Source organism: Eretmochelys imbricata, chromosome 4, assembly GCF_965152235.1.
Source record: "Eretmochelys imbricata isolate rEreImb1 chromosome 4, rEreImb1.hap1, whole genome shotgun sequence".
Classification (NCBI taxonomy): Eukaryota; Metazoa; Chordata; order Testudines; family Cheloniidae; genus Eretmochelys; species Eretmochelys imbricata.
Window position 1 is genome coordinate 122438479 of NC_135575.1, and position 23169 is coordinate 122461647.

A 23169-nucleotide genomic window follows, 5' to 3' on the forward strand; every position below is an offset into this window, starting at 1 on the left:
GGACCTCCCCGATCGCCATGAGTTTTCAAAGATAATGGCCAATGGCTCTGCAATCACATCCACCAACTCCTTTAGCACCCTCAGATACAGCGCATCCGGCCCCATGGACTTGTGCTCATCCAGCTTTTCTAATAGACAACCAATTAGATTGGATACCTATTAATGCTGAAAAACTGAGAGCGCATTGAGGGCAAGATTGCCTGTCGCTCTATGCATTTTCACAAGGGAGCAAACGGGTGCTAGCTATGAGCTACCTGCATTGCCGGACACCACACAGGGTGGACAGCAGCCTCTGTGGGGCTGGCATTGCCCCTCTCACACAAGTGGACAGAGCTTTGTTCTGCTGAGGCAGGGAAGAGGGGGAAGTAATTTCCTACTGGTTTATATCAGTTGCAGATTACCTCTCTTTGGAGCAAGGGGCAAAACTAAGTAATGAATTGTGACTCTTAGGGTCAGTTTGCTCCCTGGTCTGCTCTTGGATGTGTGCCTCCCCTTGCCCAGGAAGACTTTAATGTCCCAGTCTAGCCTTAAACTATTTTCCCATTGTGTGTGTGTGAGATCATATGTATATGTATGAACTTCCTATTATTAAACCAATTCATCTAGGAAATTTTGGTCTAGAGAGTCATGCATATTTTGATGCAGCACAGATACAAGGCTTCTAAGCTATCTTTTATTCAGCAATAAATAAGAGATTCCAACAGACAACTGAAAAATGCTTGTTTTTAGTCTAAATGTTATTCAAAAAGAAAGTGGGAAAAAAAAAGAAGGGAAATGAAACACAAATGGTGCTTGTCTGAATTCGACCCCTTTAGAGCACTGGTTACTTCACACAGCTGGAGCGGGTAAACATGTGCAGCCAATGTCAACACAGATGGAATCCATTTCTGAATTAACGGGGCCCTGATTTCTGAAATGTATTTTGCAGTTCTTGCCACAGACAAAAGTTTTAAAAACAATGAAAATCCCCCAGCACAATGGCTTTTGAAAGAGGCACAAATAGTAGAAACAACTGAAGGCACTTTTCAAAAATGTCCATTATAAAGAATGTTTTCTGATTAAAGTGAGACAGCTTGCTTTTGTCTTTTTTTTTTTTTTTTTTAAAAGCAGAAACATAGACCACATTCAAAGTCTGTACTGTAAACCCCTGTGTTTTCTATGAGATCTGGCACTCCTAATGCTTTGTACAGCAAATCAAAAATGTATGAATCTACATACAGACATTCTGATTTATTGATATTTATAATTATTTTTTTAAAAAACATGTTATTGCTAGTTGCATTGTTGCATTTCAATTCACTATAAAGTTGTAAATTTTTCTGGCAACTTTTCAAGAGCAGAACTTACATGGAATGCATCAAAACAGAACATCTGATTTCAATAAAACTTTATTAATTCATCTGCAAACAACAAGCATCCCCAAATGCAACTAGCTTGCTTATTAGATAAGATGATTGAGTCTGATGAAAATCAGGTAACCCTGCACAACTAGACAAATTGCTCCTATTTTTTTTACTTTTCTATCTGTCATATATCTTCTAATATTTAAGTTGGTATTATGTTACTACCTTTAAATGAAGTGCATCCTGACAACCTGACTACCCAGAGTCATTAAAGAAGCTATTGCACTTTCTGTAAGAGTAGCTATGATACCTCTATGTCCTTGCTAAATTTCTATTTTGTTCTAGCCCAACACTACAGATTAAGTAGTTACAGTTTCACCTGGCTAGAGTATTCTTCATTTCCTATCTGTAGCAAACGGCATGGGACTTGGAGGGACTACAGATGATTGGCAAAGACTCTAGCGCAAGGATGAGATACTGACCAAGAAAGTCACTACTAGTGGCAGATGCAAATTAAGCACTGCTGCTAAGTGTACCGAAAGAGGTGCCAGGGCTCAAGCAATGTTTTTATATTCATAACTGAAGTGCTGGGGCTAGGAACCGCCAAGCCTAGAGGTGCTGGGGCTTAGCTCTGGCAAGCCCTGGAACAAATTAAGCACTGCCTAGCAGGGCATACTTCCCAGACTACAACACAAATAACTGTGGAACAGGACACAGAGTACCTTCAAATCTCAGATGAGAGGCTTCAGGCATTCCAACAAAGCACCAAACAGCATTGGGTACTACATGCAGTTTAAAAAAAATGCAAGATCATACTGCAGGGTTGGCCACATTGCAAGGAGCAAATGCCACAGGAGTTTACCCACTACAACCAGATGAACCATCAGCTGTACATGCAGGACAGGATTTTGTTTAAAGGAGACAAAGCAGTAATTCCAGCAGAGTTAAGAGCTGACATAATGAGATGGATACACACTTCTCACCTGGGGACAGCAGCTTATATGAAGTGAAACAGGGAACGTGTCTAATGGCCAACAGAGAGTGTCTAATGAATGCCCAACAGAGAGTGTATATGCAACCGTGTGAGGTGTGCAAAGAGTATGGGGACTAACAACAGATGGAGACTCTATAGCTTCATGAAATCCCACCCAACCCTGGGGAAAGACTGGCACAGACCCGTTCACTTTTAATGACAGGAACCACATGGTTACAGTAGACTACTTCTCCAATTTCTGAGAAGTGATCTCTCTAGAGGACACTCAGGCAAGGACTGTGATTAGGAAGTTGCATTTTGCAAGGTATGGCATACTTGGCATGCTATGCTCAGACAGTGACAGTACACTGCACCAGAATTAAAACAAACAATTCAGCGCCAAATGGGAATTTGAACACAAGGTATCTTCCTCTAGGTACCCAAAAAGGAATAAGAAGACAGAGTTGGCAGTAAAGACAGCCAAGAGACTGATGGTAACGGCAAAACACATAGGAAGGGGGGATCCCTCCCTCACAACGTTGGGTAATCGCAATACATGCTCCCCAGGGATCAGATTGTAGCCCAGTACAGAATTTGAGATATTTATTAAATAAAATTTGTACAGTACACACCACTTAAATGACAAAAGGCAGGCACTCCATGGCACAGTGACAGAAGAAATGTGGAATTAATTTACCTCAGAGATTCAAAAGTAAAAAGAATGAAAAAATTAAATTTCTGTTTTATTTAGGATTAATAATGAAAGATTAATACATATCCACTTGGAGGTGTCACTTTGACAACTGGAAATACACAGATGAAGAACCCAGAAAATAAAGAAAAGGCAGAACGAATTTGTAAATAAAATCAATAAGAATTAGTCTATGTACCAAAAAGGTGCAGGTGTAGAGAGAAGAGCGATGGTCCTTAATCAGAATTCTGGCAAATACCTCGATATAAATCCCAGGAAAATGGATTTAAATTATAGTCTCTGTGAAAGTACCAGTCAGACGTGATTACTGATTTTTTATTCTAACTGTGCTAGGCACTTTCCTCCTGAAGGAGCTTACAAGGTATTCATGCAGATGGCATGATGAGGGGTTAAGACAAGAAACAGCAGACACAGGGAGAAGAAGAGAAAGTTGACATGCAATGCCAATTAAATTATGCCATTATTCTGTGAAGGTTTGTCCACAGCATGATATAGTGAAGAGTTTTCTTTTAAAAAATGAAACAAAACAGGAGGAGAATTTGGGTAGGATTTTCACAAGTGGCCAGCATTATCCTAACTCTGCCCCCATTGAAAGCAACAGGAGTTATATCATTGATTTCAGTGGGAGCAGAGTTAGGCCAATGATGAGTGCTTTGGAAAATTTCACCTTTAAGTTTAAGCAAGTTTAAAAGAGGAAACCAGCTCAGGAATGGCATCGCATGGATAGGGAAGACATGATAATAAGAAACTAGCAACAGAAGGTATGTCATTCCATGGATAGGGATGACATAGCAATAAGAAACTGGTAACATGATGAGACCCGACCACAGCAAATGAGAGTACAAGCTGTTGATCGCAACCAAGGGAACGTGTACCCCTGGGGGTACTCAGAGGTCTTCAATGGAGTGCGTCAACTCATCTAGATATTTGCCTAGTTTTACAACAGGCTACATGAAAAGCGCTAGTGAAGTCAGTACAAACTAAAATTTCATACAGACAATGACTTGTTTATACTGCTGTACATACTATATCAGTGTTTCTCAACCCAGGGGTCACAATTTATTTTATAATTATATGGTAAAAATGAGAAAGTAAGCATTTTTCAGTAAAAGGGTGCTGTGACACTTTTGTATTTTTGGGTCTAATTTTGTAAGCAAGTAGTTTTTAAATGAGGTGAAACTTGGGGGTACGCAAGACAAATCAGCCTCCTGAAAGGGCTACAGCAGTCTGAAAAGGTTGAGAGCCATTGCTCTAGAAAAGCAATAGCAGCAACAAACAAAATAACACTCTTATAGTCCAGTGGGTCGAAGTTCACCAGCAGATCTAATACAATTAGAAGAGATGACATTCTGCTTCATTTAGACAGACAGTTAGGTCACTATATATGCCTTTAGTAGAGCAATTTGAGTCAACTGTAAACCCTAACTGTAATGGATTGAGCAAATGGCTGAACTATAGTAAAAGCCAATCCAAGACTGTATGCCCTTGCAGGCTGGAGAAGAAGAAAGCTTTGAAATAGGATTCAATTTATGTTATTCTTCATAAAAGGGTGTCATAAAAGTCTCAGAATTAGATCACTTAATCAAAGACATTCCTATGATGCTATATACAAATGTGAAATAAAGAATAATAAATAAAATAAAATAAAACAAAATAAAATAATAATAGTACCCAAGACCAATTCAAGTATCAGGGAAAACATAGCAATGGCAAAGGAAACAGAATTCTGAAGGACAATATAGCCAGAAGAAAGGACAGAAACTGTAGGCATCCAAAGTCTGAAGTTTTTAGCTTCATTTACTTATGCAAATGCCTCCCCAGATGATCTCTGGACCCAGACCCACAGAACCAGTTACACATGCACATTTAACAAAGACATGGCTAGAAGGGGAAAAAAATTTTCAAAGAACCAGCCAATCATCTTCAGTTGAGGAAGGCTGTCCTCCAGTCACTGGAACATACACAGGTTTGGGTTCCTTCCAGAGTCTTCACTGTAATTGGATACTCAAGATTAGCTGCAAGAATACCAATAGATGCAAGAATCAGCCTTTTCCATGTCTACGTGGTCACGATGCTGCACCCCATGCTGACAAATGTTACCCTGGTAATGGCGACCCACGGAATTACCACCTCCAATCTTGAGCACTGCAACATACAGTGAGGTCAGTGGCAGACTCAGGGACAGAATCTAGCTCTGACTCCCAGCCCTGTGCTTTAAACACAAGACCACCCTGCCTCAGCATTTGAGCAGCTAGCTGTTGTTATAACGTATGTATAAGTCTGAGTTATATTGTCAACTGTTTGGAGCAGGGACATCATCATTTACATGGCTGCAAAGTGTTTGCACTTTGTAAACAATAACTCTTTAACATTTTCCTCTGTGTCCCACACATGTTTTGTAGAAACTCATAATCTGGACGTCAGCCTTCTACATTTAACTTATTTTAACTTCAATATTTGCGAAAAAGATTTTATAAAAAATCATACCAGTTGTAGGCTAGAAACATAGTCTTTTAAATATTACCATTTATGAACTAATAATCTGATTTGAAACCAACAATTGAATGCAGATCTGTATTTATTGGAATATATATATTCAATTTACTCGGGTTCTGTCATCTTAACATTCAACAACAATATTCAAATTCCTCTACATCCCCCAATGGCTGGAAGGTACCTCAGGGACCAGACAAAGAAAGGTAGCTGGGACCAGCCATGAAACAACTGCTTACAGACTACAGTGAAGCACTGCAAATTCTCTTAAAGAAGCAAGCACGCAAAATATACCTGATTAAAGAGGGGTGGTATTTCCTGCATTTTGAAGAGAATCTCTTGACATCTCTGTATCTAGAACCTTACTGAATGGGGGGCTACCTGGATAACAACTCCCAGCAGCATGGCTACAAGACAAAACCTACCCTTTCATTAAATACTAGCAATGTACATGACACTGTACAGACACAGAATATCCTGACGTCCCTCCAGTGGACTTTGGTCTTATATAGGCATAGATAAAACCAGGGGTGGAGATGAAGTGGTCTTGTAATCTTGCATAAGGCATCATTGACATGCATCCCAGAAGAAAAGCATTTTGGAGACATTTGAAGGAGAAGAGGAAAGTTGGTTGGTGCATAAAAAGAGGAAGACAGACACTACTTAGCCACTTTCATAGCCCCCTGGCAGAGGGAAATCTGAAATACTTGGGGAAAGAACTGGTGCCAGCCTGAAGCATACAAGACTGTTGATAAAGCTGCTCAAGCCAAGAAGCAAAGTCCCTAGTTAGGTTCAGTTCGAGGTGGTGGTGGGGCGAAGAAAAGACAGGTCTGGAACATTTCTTGTGCTTGCTTTGAAAGAAATCTGGAGTGAGGTCAGAGCTATTAAGAAAGGGAGCTGTAGAGCCAGGAGCTATCAGGGCTTCCAAGAGAACAGCGTACAATTTGCCACATGGAAACTCAAATCAAGAAGAATGGGTCATACTCTCATTGTAAATGAGGAAGTAAAGCATAGTGACAGTTGCAGAGTGATCAGTAAAAGCAAGCATATTTCCAGATCACATATCAGCACTACTGCCCACAAGTCAGAGACAGAAAAGTGAAGAAAGAGAGCCAAATTGGATTGTGGGGGTCTAATGCTGAATATGTGTTACTTCTACATTCATCTGAAAATGTAAATATGCTATTAATCGAAGTTAGCCTCATCATAGGGAAGCAATAGGTTTAATATCGTAGTTTGGGGGGGGGGAATCAGAATTTTTAATAAAATTCTTTTCTAGTGTCTTTTAAGAATATTTTAAAGTATTCTTTTTAATACACTATGGTAATATAAAGAAATAATTTGGAAACAGTATTTTTATATTGTGGTGTGAGGAGGGGAAACCCAGACACAATGATCACTAATGTTACCTTCGCTACTAAAAACAGATTTAATCTAGTCATTTGTCTTTGTAATATGTCGTTCTGTATTTGTGAGCTGTAGCTCACGAAAGCTTATGCTCAAATAAATTGGTTAGTCTCTAAGGTGTTACAAGTACTGCTTTTCTTTTTGCGAATACAGACTAACACGACTGTTACTCCGAAAAAAGACACGCTAGTAAATGTACAAACAGTATTAGAGTCACAGAGTCTAAGGCCAGAAGGAGCCACCAAACACCTCGTCCTACTGACTGGATATCACAGGCCACCAACACCACCCAGTACCTGAACACTAAACCCAACAACCAAAATTAGATCTTCCTCTATAATATTTGGACCTCCTCTGCATTGACAATAACTCCCAACTTTGTATTATTACCAAATTTCATTAGCAAATCCTTTGTGCTAAAGCCATTAACAAAAATATTGAATAAGATTGGTCGGAAGACCAACCTTTGAGGAATTTCACTAGTAACCTCCTTCTAGTCCGATAATCCACCTTTCAGCACAACCCATTGCCTTCTTCCCTTTAGCCAGTTCCTTATTCATCTTACAATTCTTTTAATGAGCCCCATCTCCCCTAATTTCACTAATCATTTCCCTTGTGCTACTGTGCAAATGCTTTAAGTATATCAGATCTACTGCACTTCCCTTTTCTAAAAAATCAGTTATTTTCTCAAAGAAGGAAATCAGGTTAGTCTGGCATTATCTACCTTTGGTAAACACATGTTGCATTATATCCCCTTTACCATTTACTTCCATTAATTTAATTATTCTTTCCTTCATGAACCACTAGCGTGTCTTTGGCTGTAGCCTTAAAAGTAATAAGCTGCCAACAGAATCTACAGTACTAAAAATCTAGCATTATTGTTAATTATGGAAGATGCTATTCAAGGTCCTTTTAAATTGAAATCATTAGTCAGCTTTTAACCATACTCAAATGGCTTTAATCAATGAACTTTTATTGAATTTACACAATTTGACCTTTTAATACAAGGAAGGAAAAAAGCTAATTTCCAACATTTTTCTGAAAAGAAAAAATATGTAACAATGTCGTAGAACTCTATTTTTATAAGGGAAACCAGACAGTAATGAGTAATATTGAACCCTAGAAGAAGTCTTGATATAAAATAAAGAGACACAATTTCCTCTTTAGTATTCAAGAAGTGTATTTTTCTTATATCGTAATCCTATCTGTGTGTTCCAAAGAGAACCCAGAGAGTTGGCATACTTCGTGTTTACAGAGTGATTCATGTAATTTGCAACATTTCACTTTAAAAAATCCTTTTGATTTCACTACGGATTTTCTTCTCCTAGGGCACCATCTCCTTTTTGGCATTTTCTAATAAAAGTCTGTGAGTATACCTGACAGAGAGCAAGATAAAAGGAGGCTGTCAAACTGATTCCCAACAATAGGAAGCCCATTTATATGGAACACTCCTACAGAGTAAGTATGTATGTACGTGGGGAAGTGTAGGGCGTAGAATTGACCTACTCTTTTGATTTATGCCTATAGGGAGTCTAGCACATTGCTGGACACTTGTTGTGGTTAAATAGTTAGGCTGTCAGTGTTCCAGGAAAAACAAAAATATGCATGCACTGTGGAAATAATGCAAAATAACTGTGTGCGCTGTTGGATTTTTTTTCTTTTTTTTTTATTGCACAGAGCATTATCTCTGAAATCACTGACAGTCAGATGAACTATGACAACTGTGACAAAGTTCCTCCTCTACCTTGGTGGGTCTTGTGCTTATTGGTGGATTTGCTCGCCTTGGAGCTTCACGGCAGCCCTTGGTTTGGCCGTTTTTGTGAACCCACAGCCCAGGTCAACTCCTCCTGTGTCTGACCAGGAGTTGGGAGGTTTCGGGGGAACCTGGGCCCACCCTCTACTCTGCGTTCCAGCCCAGGGCCCTGTGGAATGCAGGTGTCTAGAGTGCCTCCTGGAACAGCTGTGCGACAGCTACAACTCCCTGGGCTACTTCCCCATGGCCTCCTCCCAACACCTTCTTTATTCTCACCATAGGACCTTCCTCCTGGTGTCTGATAATGCTTGTACACCTCAATCCTCCAACAGTCCGCGTTCTCACTCTCAGCTCCTAGTGCCTCTTGCTCCCAGCTCCTCACACACGCACCACAAACTGAAGTGAGCTCCTTTTTAAACCCAGGTACCCTGATTAGCCTGCCTTAATTGATTCTAGCAGCTTCTTGATTGGCTGCAGGAGTTCTAATCAGCCTGTCTGTCTTAATTGTTTCCAATTATTGCTTCCAGTTTCCTGATTGTTCTGGAACCTTCCCTGTTACCCTACCCAGGGAAAAGGGACCTACTTAACCTGGGGCTAATATATCTGCCTTCTATCACTCTCCTGTAGCCATCTGGCCCGACCCTGTCACACAACCTAATGCATGGAAGTTATGTGTTCTGTCATGCTGTGGGTAATTTATGCTAGTCTTCCTTAGGAATATCTGAACAGCAGGACCTACAGGATATTATGTCATTGCTTCACTGGAAAGTTATTTTTAAAGCTGCTTGATGATGCCACAGTAGTGGGATCCTAGGTGATAAACCAGCAGCAGTTGAGCAGGACATGGAGCATCTTCTCCTTTGTTACTCCAAACCCATGAGCAAGGACCATTGTTTGCAGTGTCACAGCAACAGCATCTTCTACAAGAGAAATAGTACAAATTTAACGATAGGGAAAATGTACACCAAGACATACTCAAGTACTCAGGCTAGAAAGGAAGGTTACTTACCTTTTAATAACTAGAGTTCTTCAAGACGTGTGGTCACTATAGGTGCGCTTGCACACCATGCACCCAAGACTGGAAGATTCTTTATTAGCAATGCCCGTTAATCTATGCCTGCATCCTTTGCCTCCTTGAGCTCTGAACTGAGGGCATAAGGGTTAGCACAGACCAACCGGATATTCAGTTCCTACTCTACCTTGAATAAAGGGAGGATCCAAGCAGAGGGGGAAAAAAGGCAGGTTGTGAATACCCTTAGGAACGACATCTTGAAGAACTCCAGTTACTGTAAGGTAAGTAACTGTACTCTCTTCTTTGAGTGCCAGTTCCTATGGGTATTCACCGTCAGTGACTCACAAGCAGTACTCACTGATGAGGAAGGGGATGCAAGGACCCATGCTGAACCATAGATTGAAGCACTATGGTGCCAAAGTATGCATCAAGTAAAGAAGCCCGGTTCAAGGCATAGTGTCTGGTAAAGGTGTGCAATGAGCTCCATGTTGCCACTCTATAGATTTCCTCTAGAGGCATACTTTGGTGACAAAATACTGAGACAGTGTGTGCTCTAGTAGAGTGGGTCCTTAAACGCTGAGGAGAAGAGTCTTCCATCTGTTCATAGTTGGATACAAGATCCATTTGAAAAGTATTTGAGATTAAATTGCTTCCTTTTCATCTGCTCAGTGAATGAGATGAACAATCTCAGGGATTTTCTGGAGGGCTTAGTCCTCTACAGGTAGAAAGTCAGAGTTCCATGAATGACCAGGGAATGTAGCTTCCTGTCCACTCTGGAAACGTGAGGTTCCTGATAGAACACTAGCACATGAACAGTCTGATTCAGCTGGAATTCAGAGGGAACCTTTGTGATGAACTTGGGAAATAACTTTAGGGTCACTTTGTCCTTATGAGATATGCCATAAGAGCTGCAAATTTCCCTACTCTCCAAGTGGAAATGATTGCTTTAAGGAAGGCCATCATGGTTAGATGGAGAAGTGAGCAGGAAGCCAAGGGTTCAAGTGGCAAATTCGTAAGTGCTGCCAACACCAGGTTGAAATCCTAACTAGGAGTTGGTGCTGACACAGGAGGGAAGGTTCTGAATAAAGCCTTTTAGAAATCTCATGATTATAGGGTATCAAGAAGCTATCAATAGACTGTATGAAGCCAAGCTTAGAGGCAACTATGGTGGAGCCTTGAGAAGGGTTCTACATATGTGCAGGCAGCCATGAGGCCTAGAAGAACTAGGCAAGAACAGTTTGTCCTCTGGGCTTATTTGGAGTCAGACAATTACGTTCCTTAACACAAGGAACCTATCTTGAGGTAAACTGGCTTTGGCGGTTGTCCACTCCAGCTTCGCTCCACCAAATTCTATAACCTGTGTTGGGATTAAAGTGGACTTTTCTAAGTTTACTCAAAGTCCTAAGGATTGTAGGACTCTTAGGAGGGAGTGTGCCAATGACTGGACTTCCTGGGATGAATGACCCGTAAGCAGCCAATTGTTGAGGTAAGGTAACATCAAGGCTGCCCTGATGACGACAGTGCGCTGCTACCATGGCAAGCGCCTTCATGAACACTCCTGGGACCACTGAGTAAGCCGAAAAGAAGGACTCTGTATTGGTAATGTTCTAGGCTCACTGTAAAGCACAGAAATGTCCTGTGGGCTAGGTGGATGTCTATATGAAAAGAGGTATCCTTCAAACTGAAAGCTGCAAACCAGTCATCTTCATTGAGGAAGGGGATTATAGAGACCAGAGTTGTCATCCGGAATCTCAAATAATGTACGAAGATATTCAATTCTCTGAGATCTAAAATGGGCATCCATCTGCCCTGTTGTTGGGAAAAGAGAAAATATCTCAAATAGAAACCCTTTCCCTAGGACTCTATGGCTCCTAGTCAAAGAAGGAAGCCCAATTCCTGTTTGAGAAAACTCTCATGAGAGGGGATCCCTGAAGGGGGATTGGAAAGGGGGATTGGACGAAGGGATTGACAGGAGCTCCTTTTTACCATAGTAAAGGGGTGGAAGAAAGCAAAGTAATAAAAACATACAGTAAAATAACAGTGTAACGGGGAAATGTTTGTGTGAGAAAATAAACAGCCAAAGCTGTTTGCCATGCACAATGTGTTTGCAAAGCTCTATCTTCTAACTTCTTTCATCATATCATTTTGATCTGTTGGAAACATAGGAGCTTCAGTTAGGATGCCGCGGGCTCATGGGACAGCATTGGAGGTGGGTCCCTCTCACCACCATTCTTTCTCTCTTTCCCCTAGCCAAGCATGCTAGGAAGTACGAAGTTAAGAAAAGACCAGGCATACAAAACACTATAATTTTGCAATATTCCTCGATCCTTAATTGAAGGTCTCTGATTCCACAGACTCACTTGGCACTCAGAAGAATCCCTTTCTCGTTGCAGTGGGAATCAGTCCTGTTTAGAACTTTCAGTCACAGGCCCCCTGGCTCTAAACTGGCTCAATTTCAAAGTCAATTTTCACAATATCTTCCAGCAATAATTATGTTACTTAAGAATTGAAAAGAATTTAACTGCTGCAGAAATTGTCGACATATAGGGCCCTATTTATAGCTCATCCCCCTGTACAGCTTTTTTAGTTTTAACTATATTTATACATTGGTATAAGAGAGATGAGAATCAGGCAAATTTCTTTGGAACCAACAGAAGAGCTTAGTTTGGCGGCAGTTTCTGCAGCCAATTTACTGAATGGAGCCTACATGCGTACTGGAAAATAAAGAATTAAGTTGGCTTGATTTTACGGGATTAGCACTTGAAGCACATCTTCAAAAATCTGCAGGCATGTGCATATATTTTTTTGTGATTTTCTTGTATCTCTTCAATAATTTCCACTGGATTTTATGTTATGCACTTCTTGTACGTTTTATTATCAAACACTATAACCATGGAATAGGTTCTCCAGATTCCAGTGCGAACTAACGTGCATTTTTGCATCCACTCAAATTTATTGCATAATAATTCTATATAGTTACCTGCAAAGAATATTAGCACACATTTTTGCTGAGTATTGCCAGATTTTATATATAAATTAGTTATATGGCTATCACTAGCATAAATATTTGTGGTTTAAGAACATCCACAGTTATACTAGATAGGATTTTTTAAAATTTTGTTTCAAGACATAAGCCAAAACACTGATTGCGGTTAAGAAGAAACTACTCCGATGATCAGGTTATTCCAAAACTGTCCACTATGGGGATTTCTGCACCTTCCTCTGAAGCATTTAATACTGTCCACCGTCTCAAGATGAATAATGGAGAATAATGGCACACCGGTCTGATGCATTACATCACTGTCTTATAAAATGAGTAAAACAAAAATGTCAATCCGGTAATTTGAAAAGAGATTAAAAAAACATCCTAAAGTCATCCAGTCTCTCTCGCACACCTTGGGAACACTGAATTCTGCATTGCAAGCTAAACATAGATACTTTATAAAAAGTACATCTCCTTAGTGGGGACTCATCTAATACCTTTCATTAGGAAGTTGATCAGGAATAAGTAAGAATCAGCACAATTTATCAATAATTAATCCTCTCTAATATCAGGGCTAAAGTTGTTGTCAAAACAGTCCAAAGCAATTCTTTGCAGAGTCACTGCTAGGAACCTACTTACATTATTTTCTTCTAAGCTATTGTCAAGTCAATAATAAACAATGACTAAAACTTGTTTATAATTAGGTTACTTTTCAGCAAAACAGCTGCTTCCAGCTGGACGATTTTCAATGCAGATCTCAGTCCAGCTCTCATATTTTCTATAAACATCACTAGAAACTTAAAATTTTACTCTTTCAGAGAATTTCCTGTTCTAGAAAGCGAACTACATTGGACAGCATTAAAGTCCTTTCTTCCCCTGCAAGCCGGTTTGATTTTTCAGACTCTGGGCCTCTATTTTGTTAATTATATATTGCAAAAAGAAAGGTATCGTCATGCTGAGCTAGCCTGAGGAAAATGAGAGTAGCTTTCTTTTAATTATTTGTGTTAATGGTTATCACAATAATAGTAAGGAAATATTTTCTACGGGCTGAATGTACAGTTAAATTAACACATACCAGCCATTGCTGAGGTATCTCTGGTAGAGGCATCTGAGGTGGGGCAGGCAAACTAGGCAAACTATTGGAAACTTCTTGTTTCTGTACATGTTCTTTTATTTCAAAACCTGCAGGAAAAAAATGCATGACACATAAGACAGTAAACCAAAGTATTAAGATGGGACACTGCTCCACTATATCTATTTACTTATTCACACAATCTCTTAGTTCTCCATTTCAAAGAACTTCTGAAACATTTTTACCTGAACATTTGTTTTTAGCATCCAAAAATCTACCAACACAGAACAGAGGTTGTATTCATCACCTTCATAAATGGCAGAGGGCAGAGACCAACACAAGCTCCCAGAATGTGGATGTGTAGGACACAAATTTCCCTCTTGGCCTCATTCCTGTTCCCCGGATCATAATTGATTTCCAAAACCACAGCGATGAATGTCTTAGTGACTTAAAACACAACTTAATAGGATCGATGCTATAATTTAAGCTTCTAATAAAACAAAACAAATTCATGCTCACCCACCTAACTGTATATGAGAAAGCCAATCCAGTCTATTGAATACCAGATACAGAAAACTATTCAGGAAATAGTTCTAGATTACTGGGAAAAAAATCAGAATTTAAGGGAGCTAAATCAGTGATTCTCAACCGGGGTACATCAACTCATGTAGACATTTGCCTAGTTTTACAACATGCTACATAAAAAGCACTAACGAAGTCAAGAGAAACTAAAATTTCATATGACTTGTTTACACTACTCTATATACTACACACTGAAGCGTAACTACAATATTTATATTCTAATCAATTTATTTTATAATCATATGGTAAAAATGAAAAGTAAAAAATTTTTCAGTAATAGTGTGCCGTGACACTTTTATATTTTTATGTCTGATTTTGTAAGCAAGTAGCTTTTAAGGGCAGTGAAACTTGGGGGTATTCCAGACAAATCAGACTCCTGAAAGGGGTACAGTAGTCTGGAAAGGTTGAGAGCCACTAATCTAAATAGCCAGAGTTTGAACAATTCACTAGACACCTAATAACTGCTGTTTACAAAAGGAAGATATAGAAACTGGGGATGTGCCAGTGGAGTAGAGGTTTCCCTCAGCCATCATTTACTAGACTAGAAAGTGTCAACAAAAACTATTTGAACAGAGTTACACAAAAGTTCTGTCCTCTAAATATTTTTTGCATAACTCTCAATTTTTGTTATGAGGAACAATGGTTTCCAAAAGGTCTAACAAACAACAGGGTTTCACTAGTGCAACTGCCTCTGGAAAAAACTCAGAGGAGAACTTGGAAGTGAAAGGGAGGTTAAGTGCAAAAGCTGTGTCTTGAGGCTCCTACCAGTCACTCCTGCCCGACAGTCATCAAGGAAGAACAACAACTCAGTAAAATAAATTTGAATCCCAGTCACACTCTTTTCATAGGAATGTAGTATAGTTTATCCAAAAAATCAGCTTGGGAGACTAGGTGTCAAGGTTCCTTCCCCACTCTGAACTCTAGGGTACAGATGAGGGGACCTGCATGAAAACCCCCCTATGCTTATTTTTACCAGCTTAGGTTAAAACTTCCCCAAGGTACAAATTATTTTACCTTTTGTCCCTGGACCTTATTGCTGCCACCACCAAGCGTCTTACAAATATATAACAGGGAAAGAGCCCGCTTGGAAACGTCTTTCCCCCCAAAATCCTCCCAAACCCAACACCCCCTTTCCTGGGGAAGGCTTGATAAAAATCCTCACCAATTTGCATAGGTGAACACAGACCCAAACCCTTGGATCTTAAGAACAATGAAAAAGCAATCAGGTTCTTAAAAGAAGAATTTTAATTGAAGAAAAAGTAAAAGAATCACCTCTGTAAAATCAGGATGGTAAATACCTTACAGGGTAATCGGATTCAAAACAGAGAGAACCCCTCTAGGCAAAACCTTAAGTTACAAAAAGACACAAAAAACAGGAATATACATTCCATTCAGCACAACTTATTTTATCAGCCATTTAAACAAAACAGAATCTAACGCATATCTAACTAGATTGCTTACTGACTTTTTACAGGAGTTCTGACCTGCATTCCTGCTCTGGTCCCGGCAAAAGCAACACACAGACAGAGAGAACCCTTTGTCTCCCCCACCACTGCAGCTCTGAAAGTATCTTGTCTCCTCATTGGTCATTTTGGTCAGGTGCCAGCGAGGTTATCTTTAGCTTCTTAACTCTTTACAGGTGAAAGGGTTTTTTCCTCTGGCCAGGAGGGATTTAAAAGTGGTTAGCCTTCCCTTTATATTTATGACACTAGGGTTCATTTCTTCAACATTCTGGCACAAATTCAATCAATGGAGGTGCATCCTGCTTACCCCAGGGCTAAATTTAGCTCTTTAGTGTTTTGTTTAGCTTTTACATACATATTTGAACATCTTTGTCTGAAGCCACACAACTCCCAAAAGTGCAATCAGTGATTAAATGCTTCTTGTCATAACACTGTAGTCCCAACAGGTGTGAAGTAATAGATGAAAAAAACAATGCTGATAAAACAGACTATGACTAGAGGCCAGAGATAATTCCTTCTTCCTAAAAAATCAAGTTTAGAGATATTTCTTGAAAAACTTTCAAAAATTTTTTTTAAAAGGTCAACTTTCAGTTGTGCCTCTTCATGTAGGACAAATCCATCTTTAGAATTTTACCCATTTGCGTATTCTTTCTTTGCTTTCTTTTGCGGTATTTGATTAACTTTCTAGTTATCAAATAGGGAGTTTCTTTCTGGGACAAAAAATCAAAATTAATCCTGCTGAATAAATAATTTTTTCTCACATTTTTATTAATTTGTTTGCTAACAGACAAAGCTGTGTGTGTTAAATAAGGATGTGCCCCAATAGCCCATCTTGCATTTCCTTATGCAGTGAAGTCAGAATGATGATCAGCCATTTCTATAGAAACAGGCTATGCTGTCAATCACACTATTGTAAATTCCTTCCAGGCTCCAGCAACTGAATAAACTTGATTTTTGGAGGACGAAGCCCTGGTTTTTCCACAAAACAAGGTGAAGCAAAATGGGCTTGACCGAGATTTAGTTTAGAGTTTTAGTTTGTTCAAACGTGAAACTCGAAAGGGAATTTCAAGAAGCAGGAGGAACATACATATAAATGAAGGCCAAAAGATTATATCTGCATGTAACCCTATGACGCGTATGGTTAGACCAGTGATATTCAGACCTCAGTGGTTCAGGAGCCAAATCAGTGATCAACATTACTCAAAAGAGCCACAATAGTGTGAATTCATTGTTTCATTTACTATTTATAAATGCAAAATGACTCACCAAGTATTATTATTTCGTCAACTACAATTGGTTAATAACAGAGTAAAAGCATCCTGTTTGGTTAATAAACTTAGATTGGTTAATAATTAAATTGCACAGTATTTTAATATCATGTGCTGCAAAGAGCCACAGGAGACACATTAAAGAGCCACTTGCAGCTTGGGAGCCTCAGTCTGAGTATCACTGCATTAGACTAACTCACACTCGTTAAATGCAGTGATTAATTTGTAATGAAAGAGGTGTTGGGGCTCAAGCAATTAGGTCCTGGGGCTCAAGCAATTTTTTTTTTTTTTTTACTTTCGTAATTGACACAGTAAGCACAAAGGTGCCGGAACTATAAACTGCCAAGCCTAGAGGTGCCGGGGCTCAGCTCTGGCAAGCCCTGGCACAAATTAAACACTGGTTAAATGTAGTCTTCATGTCACACCACTGAAGTCAATGTTCAGTGGCGGTACAATGCACATGCTCATGAAAGATTTATAAAAGATTCCCTTAACAAATAACTTAAACCATAACTATCTTGTACCTGAAGTGTTTCAATGAAATCCTACTAACGCCCCCTGCCAAATGACACTTTCTTTACAATGTTTGACAGCTTTAAAAACCTGAAACATTAAAAAATTCTGGAAATGAACAGTTAAATGATGCAGACAATTTCCACTTACACATAATCCGTGATTACCATTCCTGCAATCCTTAATTTTGCTCACTGTTTTCTTCAGTAATGGGAATATACTGTTGGGTATATACAATTGCATAGCTGTGTAGTGAAGACTTTGAAAACAGTATAGTCCCAGGGCACTCTATACCACAGTTCCATAAATTCTCTCATAGTGTTGTGTGGGCGGAGTAAAAGGATATTTTAAATGACCAGAAATGATATGATTGTTCAGTTTGGTTATATGGTATTGTATGTTTATGTATTCTTTTATTGTATACAACATAAAGAAAGATCAAAGCTGTGCAAGGAGATGGGAGTACTTAATGTTATATCATATAACAGACATAAAAATAAACTTGCTTTACTTTATAAAGGCACTCAATATTCAACAAAGCTTAGTTAATCTTTTTCACAAATTACTAATAAATATTTAATATAATAATTATAAATTCTAGATAACAAACTTTTCCTCATATCCATCTGACCTTCATTATAAACCTGAATGCCAAATACTAATAATATTTTCAACTACAGATTGATTCACTTGAATTTATTGTGTGTGCGTGAGAGAGAGAGAGAGTTAGTTAGCTAGTTAGTTAGTTAGTTCATATAAGCACTCTTTGGTGATGATCCACGGTACTGTTTTCAGTCAGTTAAGGTAAGTTAGGACTTCACTTTATCATATCTATCACTTGCGCCCTGTTGGGTATAAAGCTTTTTGCCCACGATTGAACACTGCAACCATAGACAATGTTCTGTACCTTTAAATCATAGCCAGAAACTTGGTTTTATGGAGTGAATCAATCTATAATAAAGATTGATTCACTGGTTCAATTACCAGTGTGGAATGTATGGAATGGTGGGTCTATGCTCAAAATCTTTGATTGTAATGGCACTTTGAAAAACAACATAGAGGTGACTGTGACAACCACACTTTGTATTCAGATGTTTTCTTGCCAGTGATTATCCTAACAGGAATTTTAAGATCTCAAGATCTAGTGTATGCACTTGGTAGTGTTTTGCAGTGAACAAGTTTGTACAGTAGAGACAGGAGATTAACTGGGTAAGGCCATATCATCTTAAAGTTTCTTCTAAGCAGATCTTCCAATTTTGTAGTTTCTCCTACAGTTACAGCATCTAGACATTTTTAACTTGTAAAGTACATACAGGAATCTGGAAAATAGTAGGTAAATTTTATTCAGAAGTGTTCAACATTTAGTAGCATGGAAAAATCCACTAACGGTCTATAGTCTTTGATCTTCCTTCTTTTAAAAATATTGTGTCTTTGTGTCATGGAGGAAAACCTGATAACCCATATATCTAGCAAATCAGTGAGAAAGGTACCTGATGCCTTTTTTCTATATTTGTAGAGTGGTTCCTATGACAAGATGTTGTCCAATTTCCTGTTTGAAGAGGACTACCGTTACGTGAACTAGGATGCTTTCAGACTGCATCCACAACATCCACATGGAGGAGTTACAGAGCAGCACTTTGTTGTGCACTGCTATTCACATCCCCATAGTCTGAACTTCGGGCAGTGTAGACAAGCCCAAAGTCTTCTTTGAGGCACTGAATGGAGATTTGTATTTCACAGAGACAAAGCAAAGTGTCACCCATGAAGAGAGCAAATTTAAGCTCATTATCAGAATTCCCTAAATCTCTGGAGAACCTGTCAGCTATTGCAAGTAGTTCAAGAATGAGAGAAAACAACAGGAGGTGACAAAGAACACTCTTGACTTGTGCCTCTCTTTAAAGAGAGAGTCCTTCAGAAGCCATTCAAATAAAGGAAGATATATGACAGATCAGTTTGCGATGGAGGTTATAAATTCATTTTTTAAACTGTAGTTCTCCAGTACTACAAAAAGATAGTCCCAAAGAATCTTAACTAACATCTTTTCTGCATCTAATGCTAGAAAGCCATTTTTATTCATTTCTTTAATATGATGAATAAATATTATTAAATATTATAAATTGTGGCTTTCCCTGGAATGAAGCCAGGTAGTTGGTTTCCTAAGCATTTTGCTAATACTTTATTTTCCAGACTGGTTAGTTATACTGGCCAGTATGATCTACTACAGTCTTCTGGATTTTTATCTTTTTTCAGGGTATGGTTATATTGGCTTCCAGACAAGAATTAGGCTATTTTCTTTGTTCAAGGGAGTCACTGAACATTTGAAGCATTCAAGGCATCAGAAACTTCTGTAAAGCTTTATACACCTCATGCTGACTGTGTCCAGCCCATGACATCCGCCATTTGGAAAGTCCTTTGTAGCATTCCTAATTTCATCTGCTGGTATCTCACGTCAAATTTGACTTTTTATTTTAGCAATCTGCAGGATATTTTTTGGTTTTCCAAAATTGTATGTTGTAAAAGAGATCCTGAAGATGGCAAAAAATTTTTTTTTGGTAGCACTTAAAATGTGTCTGTTATCTCTTTTTGATCAGTTGCTTTATTTTTCTTCTATTCCATTTGCAAGTATAACAATTGGGACTATAGTTGAATGACATATTTTGAAAGCTTACACATGTGATTAAAGAGTGCGTTTTTACCTATATTGTACAACAACTGACATACGTAGGTTCCTTTACAGTGGGGAATGAAATGTATGTCACACTTTTACTATATTCAACAATTTTGAAAAGCTCCTCATCAACTTACTACTTTGATTCATGAATATAAGTTTTTACAAATATCAAAGGGCAAAGTTAAGGTCATGGGGTATTTTAAATAGAATAGGGTGACACGAAAGTGAGGAAATTATTGGAGAACGCTAACTCTAAAAATTCTTCTCTCCTCTTCCTCTCCCCCACAAAAAAACTTCCCAGAGAACAAAATTTCCCTGGGGAGAGTGTGGCATGCGAGGGTACATGGGGCAGCAGGCATTCAGGCCCGGATGTTGAAACCTGGTGAATGGGGAGGGTCTCAGAGCCCAGACTCCAGCCTGAGCATTTACACTGCTATTTTTAGCCCCACAAGGCCAAGTCAATTGACGCAGGCTCTGAGACTTGCTGCTGCAGATCTTTTCTTTCTGTGCAGACATACCCTGAAGTCTCAGAGACTGGCTTCTTTTTATGAAAGTTAGGGAGGAAGGGGTTTGGAGAGAAAACAAAATTAGCATACAGAGCAACTGCCAATGCTCCATAATATAACGCTATTTTTCAGTCAGTACCACCAATTGCAAATGCATTCACAATCTAAATAAAGTAACTGCTTAATTCACAGATCAGAAAAACACTGTGGTTGGCAGATTATCTGCAGTACGATAAATTACTTTGCGGCTAGATTGTGTTAACATTCATGTAGTGGAAGACACATGTAATAGCTTAGTTCCAAGCCCTTTGTTACAATTAACAATAAAAGGTAACAAAGGAAAGCACTCAGAAGCTTATATTTATTTTTTGCCTGGTTGTATGTCTTTTTGCTTTGTTTCAATTTGGCTTTCAGGGGAAAAGAGAAAAACTTTGAGCATAAACTAATTCTTCCCATTCTGCAAGGAACAAAATAAGTCTCTGACACTGACCTTTTGATGACTGTATCCTCAGGAGAATGTTAGTTATAACTGCTTTTTTCTCCCTGACAGTGGATGTTAGATATTCATGGTCCAAAAGTTCAAGAAACAGACGCAATTCAACTATTAATTCTTCCATGGCTGAAAAAAAACAACAAGAATTAACTTTTCTAAACACGTAAACTTGATTTAAACAGGCCAGTGAATTCTCTTATTTAAAAACAGATGGCTATTTCTTGTCAATTTTATTTTAACCTGTACTCTCCCCCTCCCCCAAAACCCACATATACACCAAAGATATGTCTACACTACACAGACTATACAAGCACAACTGTGTCATCATAGCTATGCCAGCATAACTATATAGTCTACATGTGGTCCTCCACACTGATGGAAGGGGATTTTCCATCAGTACAGGAGCACCACCTTCACGAGTGACAGTAGCTACACTGACAGAAGCATTCTTCCTTTGACATAGCTGTGTCTACACTGTCAACCCATCTGCCTGTCAACCTAACTTTCAATGTAGACCAGGCCTAAATCTAGCTGGGAACATATTGCATGAATTAGCCACAGTGTCACCCATCCCACCATTAGCCTCTGGTGAACCACCCTGCTCATCCTTCCTCATAAATGTCAGAACGGAATCTGGCCGGATTTTTTTAAAAAACACTTTTTTTTTCATTTTGGAATTTTGGGGAAAATCTCTCCCCCCCCCCATACACCCTTAAACATTCCATCCATTGTTTCTGGTGGGGGGGGGGGGGAAGGACGGGATTAAAAACAAACAGGAATGTGATTTTTTTCCCCTAAAAAAATTTAAAAGAATTTTGCAAATATGAAAAATTTTATTAAAAAAGAATGAAAAAGTCTCAGCCCCTACATTTTTCATGAAATATTCCTTCCTCCTTTATTTTTTTTTATCAGCTCTACTTAGAACATGTAAAAACAAAGTGGATCCAGATACTCAGCCCCCAAACTAAGCAGCTCCACACTCAGAGATGAGGAGGCTCACAGGTCCAAAGGTTCAGTGGGAGGTAGTTTTTGCACATAGGCCCTATGTAGGTGTCTGCACAGATAGCAAGGCCAGTCCTAGGACCACATCATTTGTCCCTGCTGTCTACGCCCAGTGCTAGCCTGGAGTGTTGACTATTACATAGTAGGCTAATTCTCCAGGCATCATCATCTTGGCAAAGAACTCTCCTCTGAGGGTGTCTAATAAGCTAGGGACAGGGTGATGCTACAGAGGCTTCTGGAGTTTGCAGGGATGCAGTCATACAAACGCTATGTGATAAATGAAGTAGTAACAGTAAGAAGAAGCGTTTGGAAGGGCTCGATGTTGTGGCTGAGAAAAGTCTCTCTCTGATTATTAGCAGAACCCCAATGTGCTAGGTTTGTATAGGACAGGTAGGAAACTTTAGTACACATACCAAAGAACTGTAGATTACTCAAAAATGAGCAAAGACAAATACACATGTTTTTAAGGACTATTTGTTTGGCTATCAGATACACAATGGTATAAGACTTCTGAGAAAAGCATTATTAATGTGCGGGACTCTGTCTGGATTTAAAACAAAATACATACACAAAAAGATTATTCTTTATTTAGCCCCTGGAAAGAATGAAGCAGAAATACATTTCCTTACCTACTTTGCTCCTTCCTTGCCTTCCCTCCCATCATATCCACACATGTTTGTTCCCTAATACAGTATTTCCATAAAACCAGTTCCTACAGTGCAGTGAAATAAGTGACTAATCTGTTCATATGACCATCAATGCGCATATCGCAGCTTGCTGAACACCGCACATTGGTACTTCATTTGCAAATGTTTGAACACTTTGTCTTTAGAAATGGCCATCCTTTTTCAACACAGGCCTTCTCTGAGCTCATTTTTAATTCTTTTGTATTAACAGCTTTGAATTGTTTTATTCATTAAATG

The 23169-nt window shown here is 39.0% G+C and overlaps 1 protein-coding gene across 2 annotated transcripts in view; it reads right to left on the reverse strand.

The window, feature by feature from the left end:
• AFAP1 (actin filament associated protein 1) overlaps positions 1-21370 on the reverse strand; it is a 94744-nt gene extending 73374 nt beyond the window's left edge. Inside the window, exons 1-2 of one of the 2 annotated variants that reach the window (XM_077814655.1) lie at positions 21242-21370; positions 13752-13858 (exon numbers count right to left, since the gene is read on the reverse strand). In XM_077814655.1, the coding sequence (XP_077670781.1) occupies positions 13752-13858; positions 21242-21368 (234 nt within the window). In that variant the 5' untranslated portion in view covers positions 21369-21370. The remainder of the gene's footprint in view (positions 1-13751; positions 13859-21241) is intronic. The other variant, XM_077814656.1, reaches the window with a different exon arrangement.
• Positions 21371-23169: the final 1799 nt, after the last annotated feature.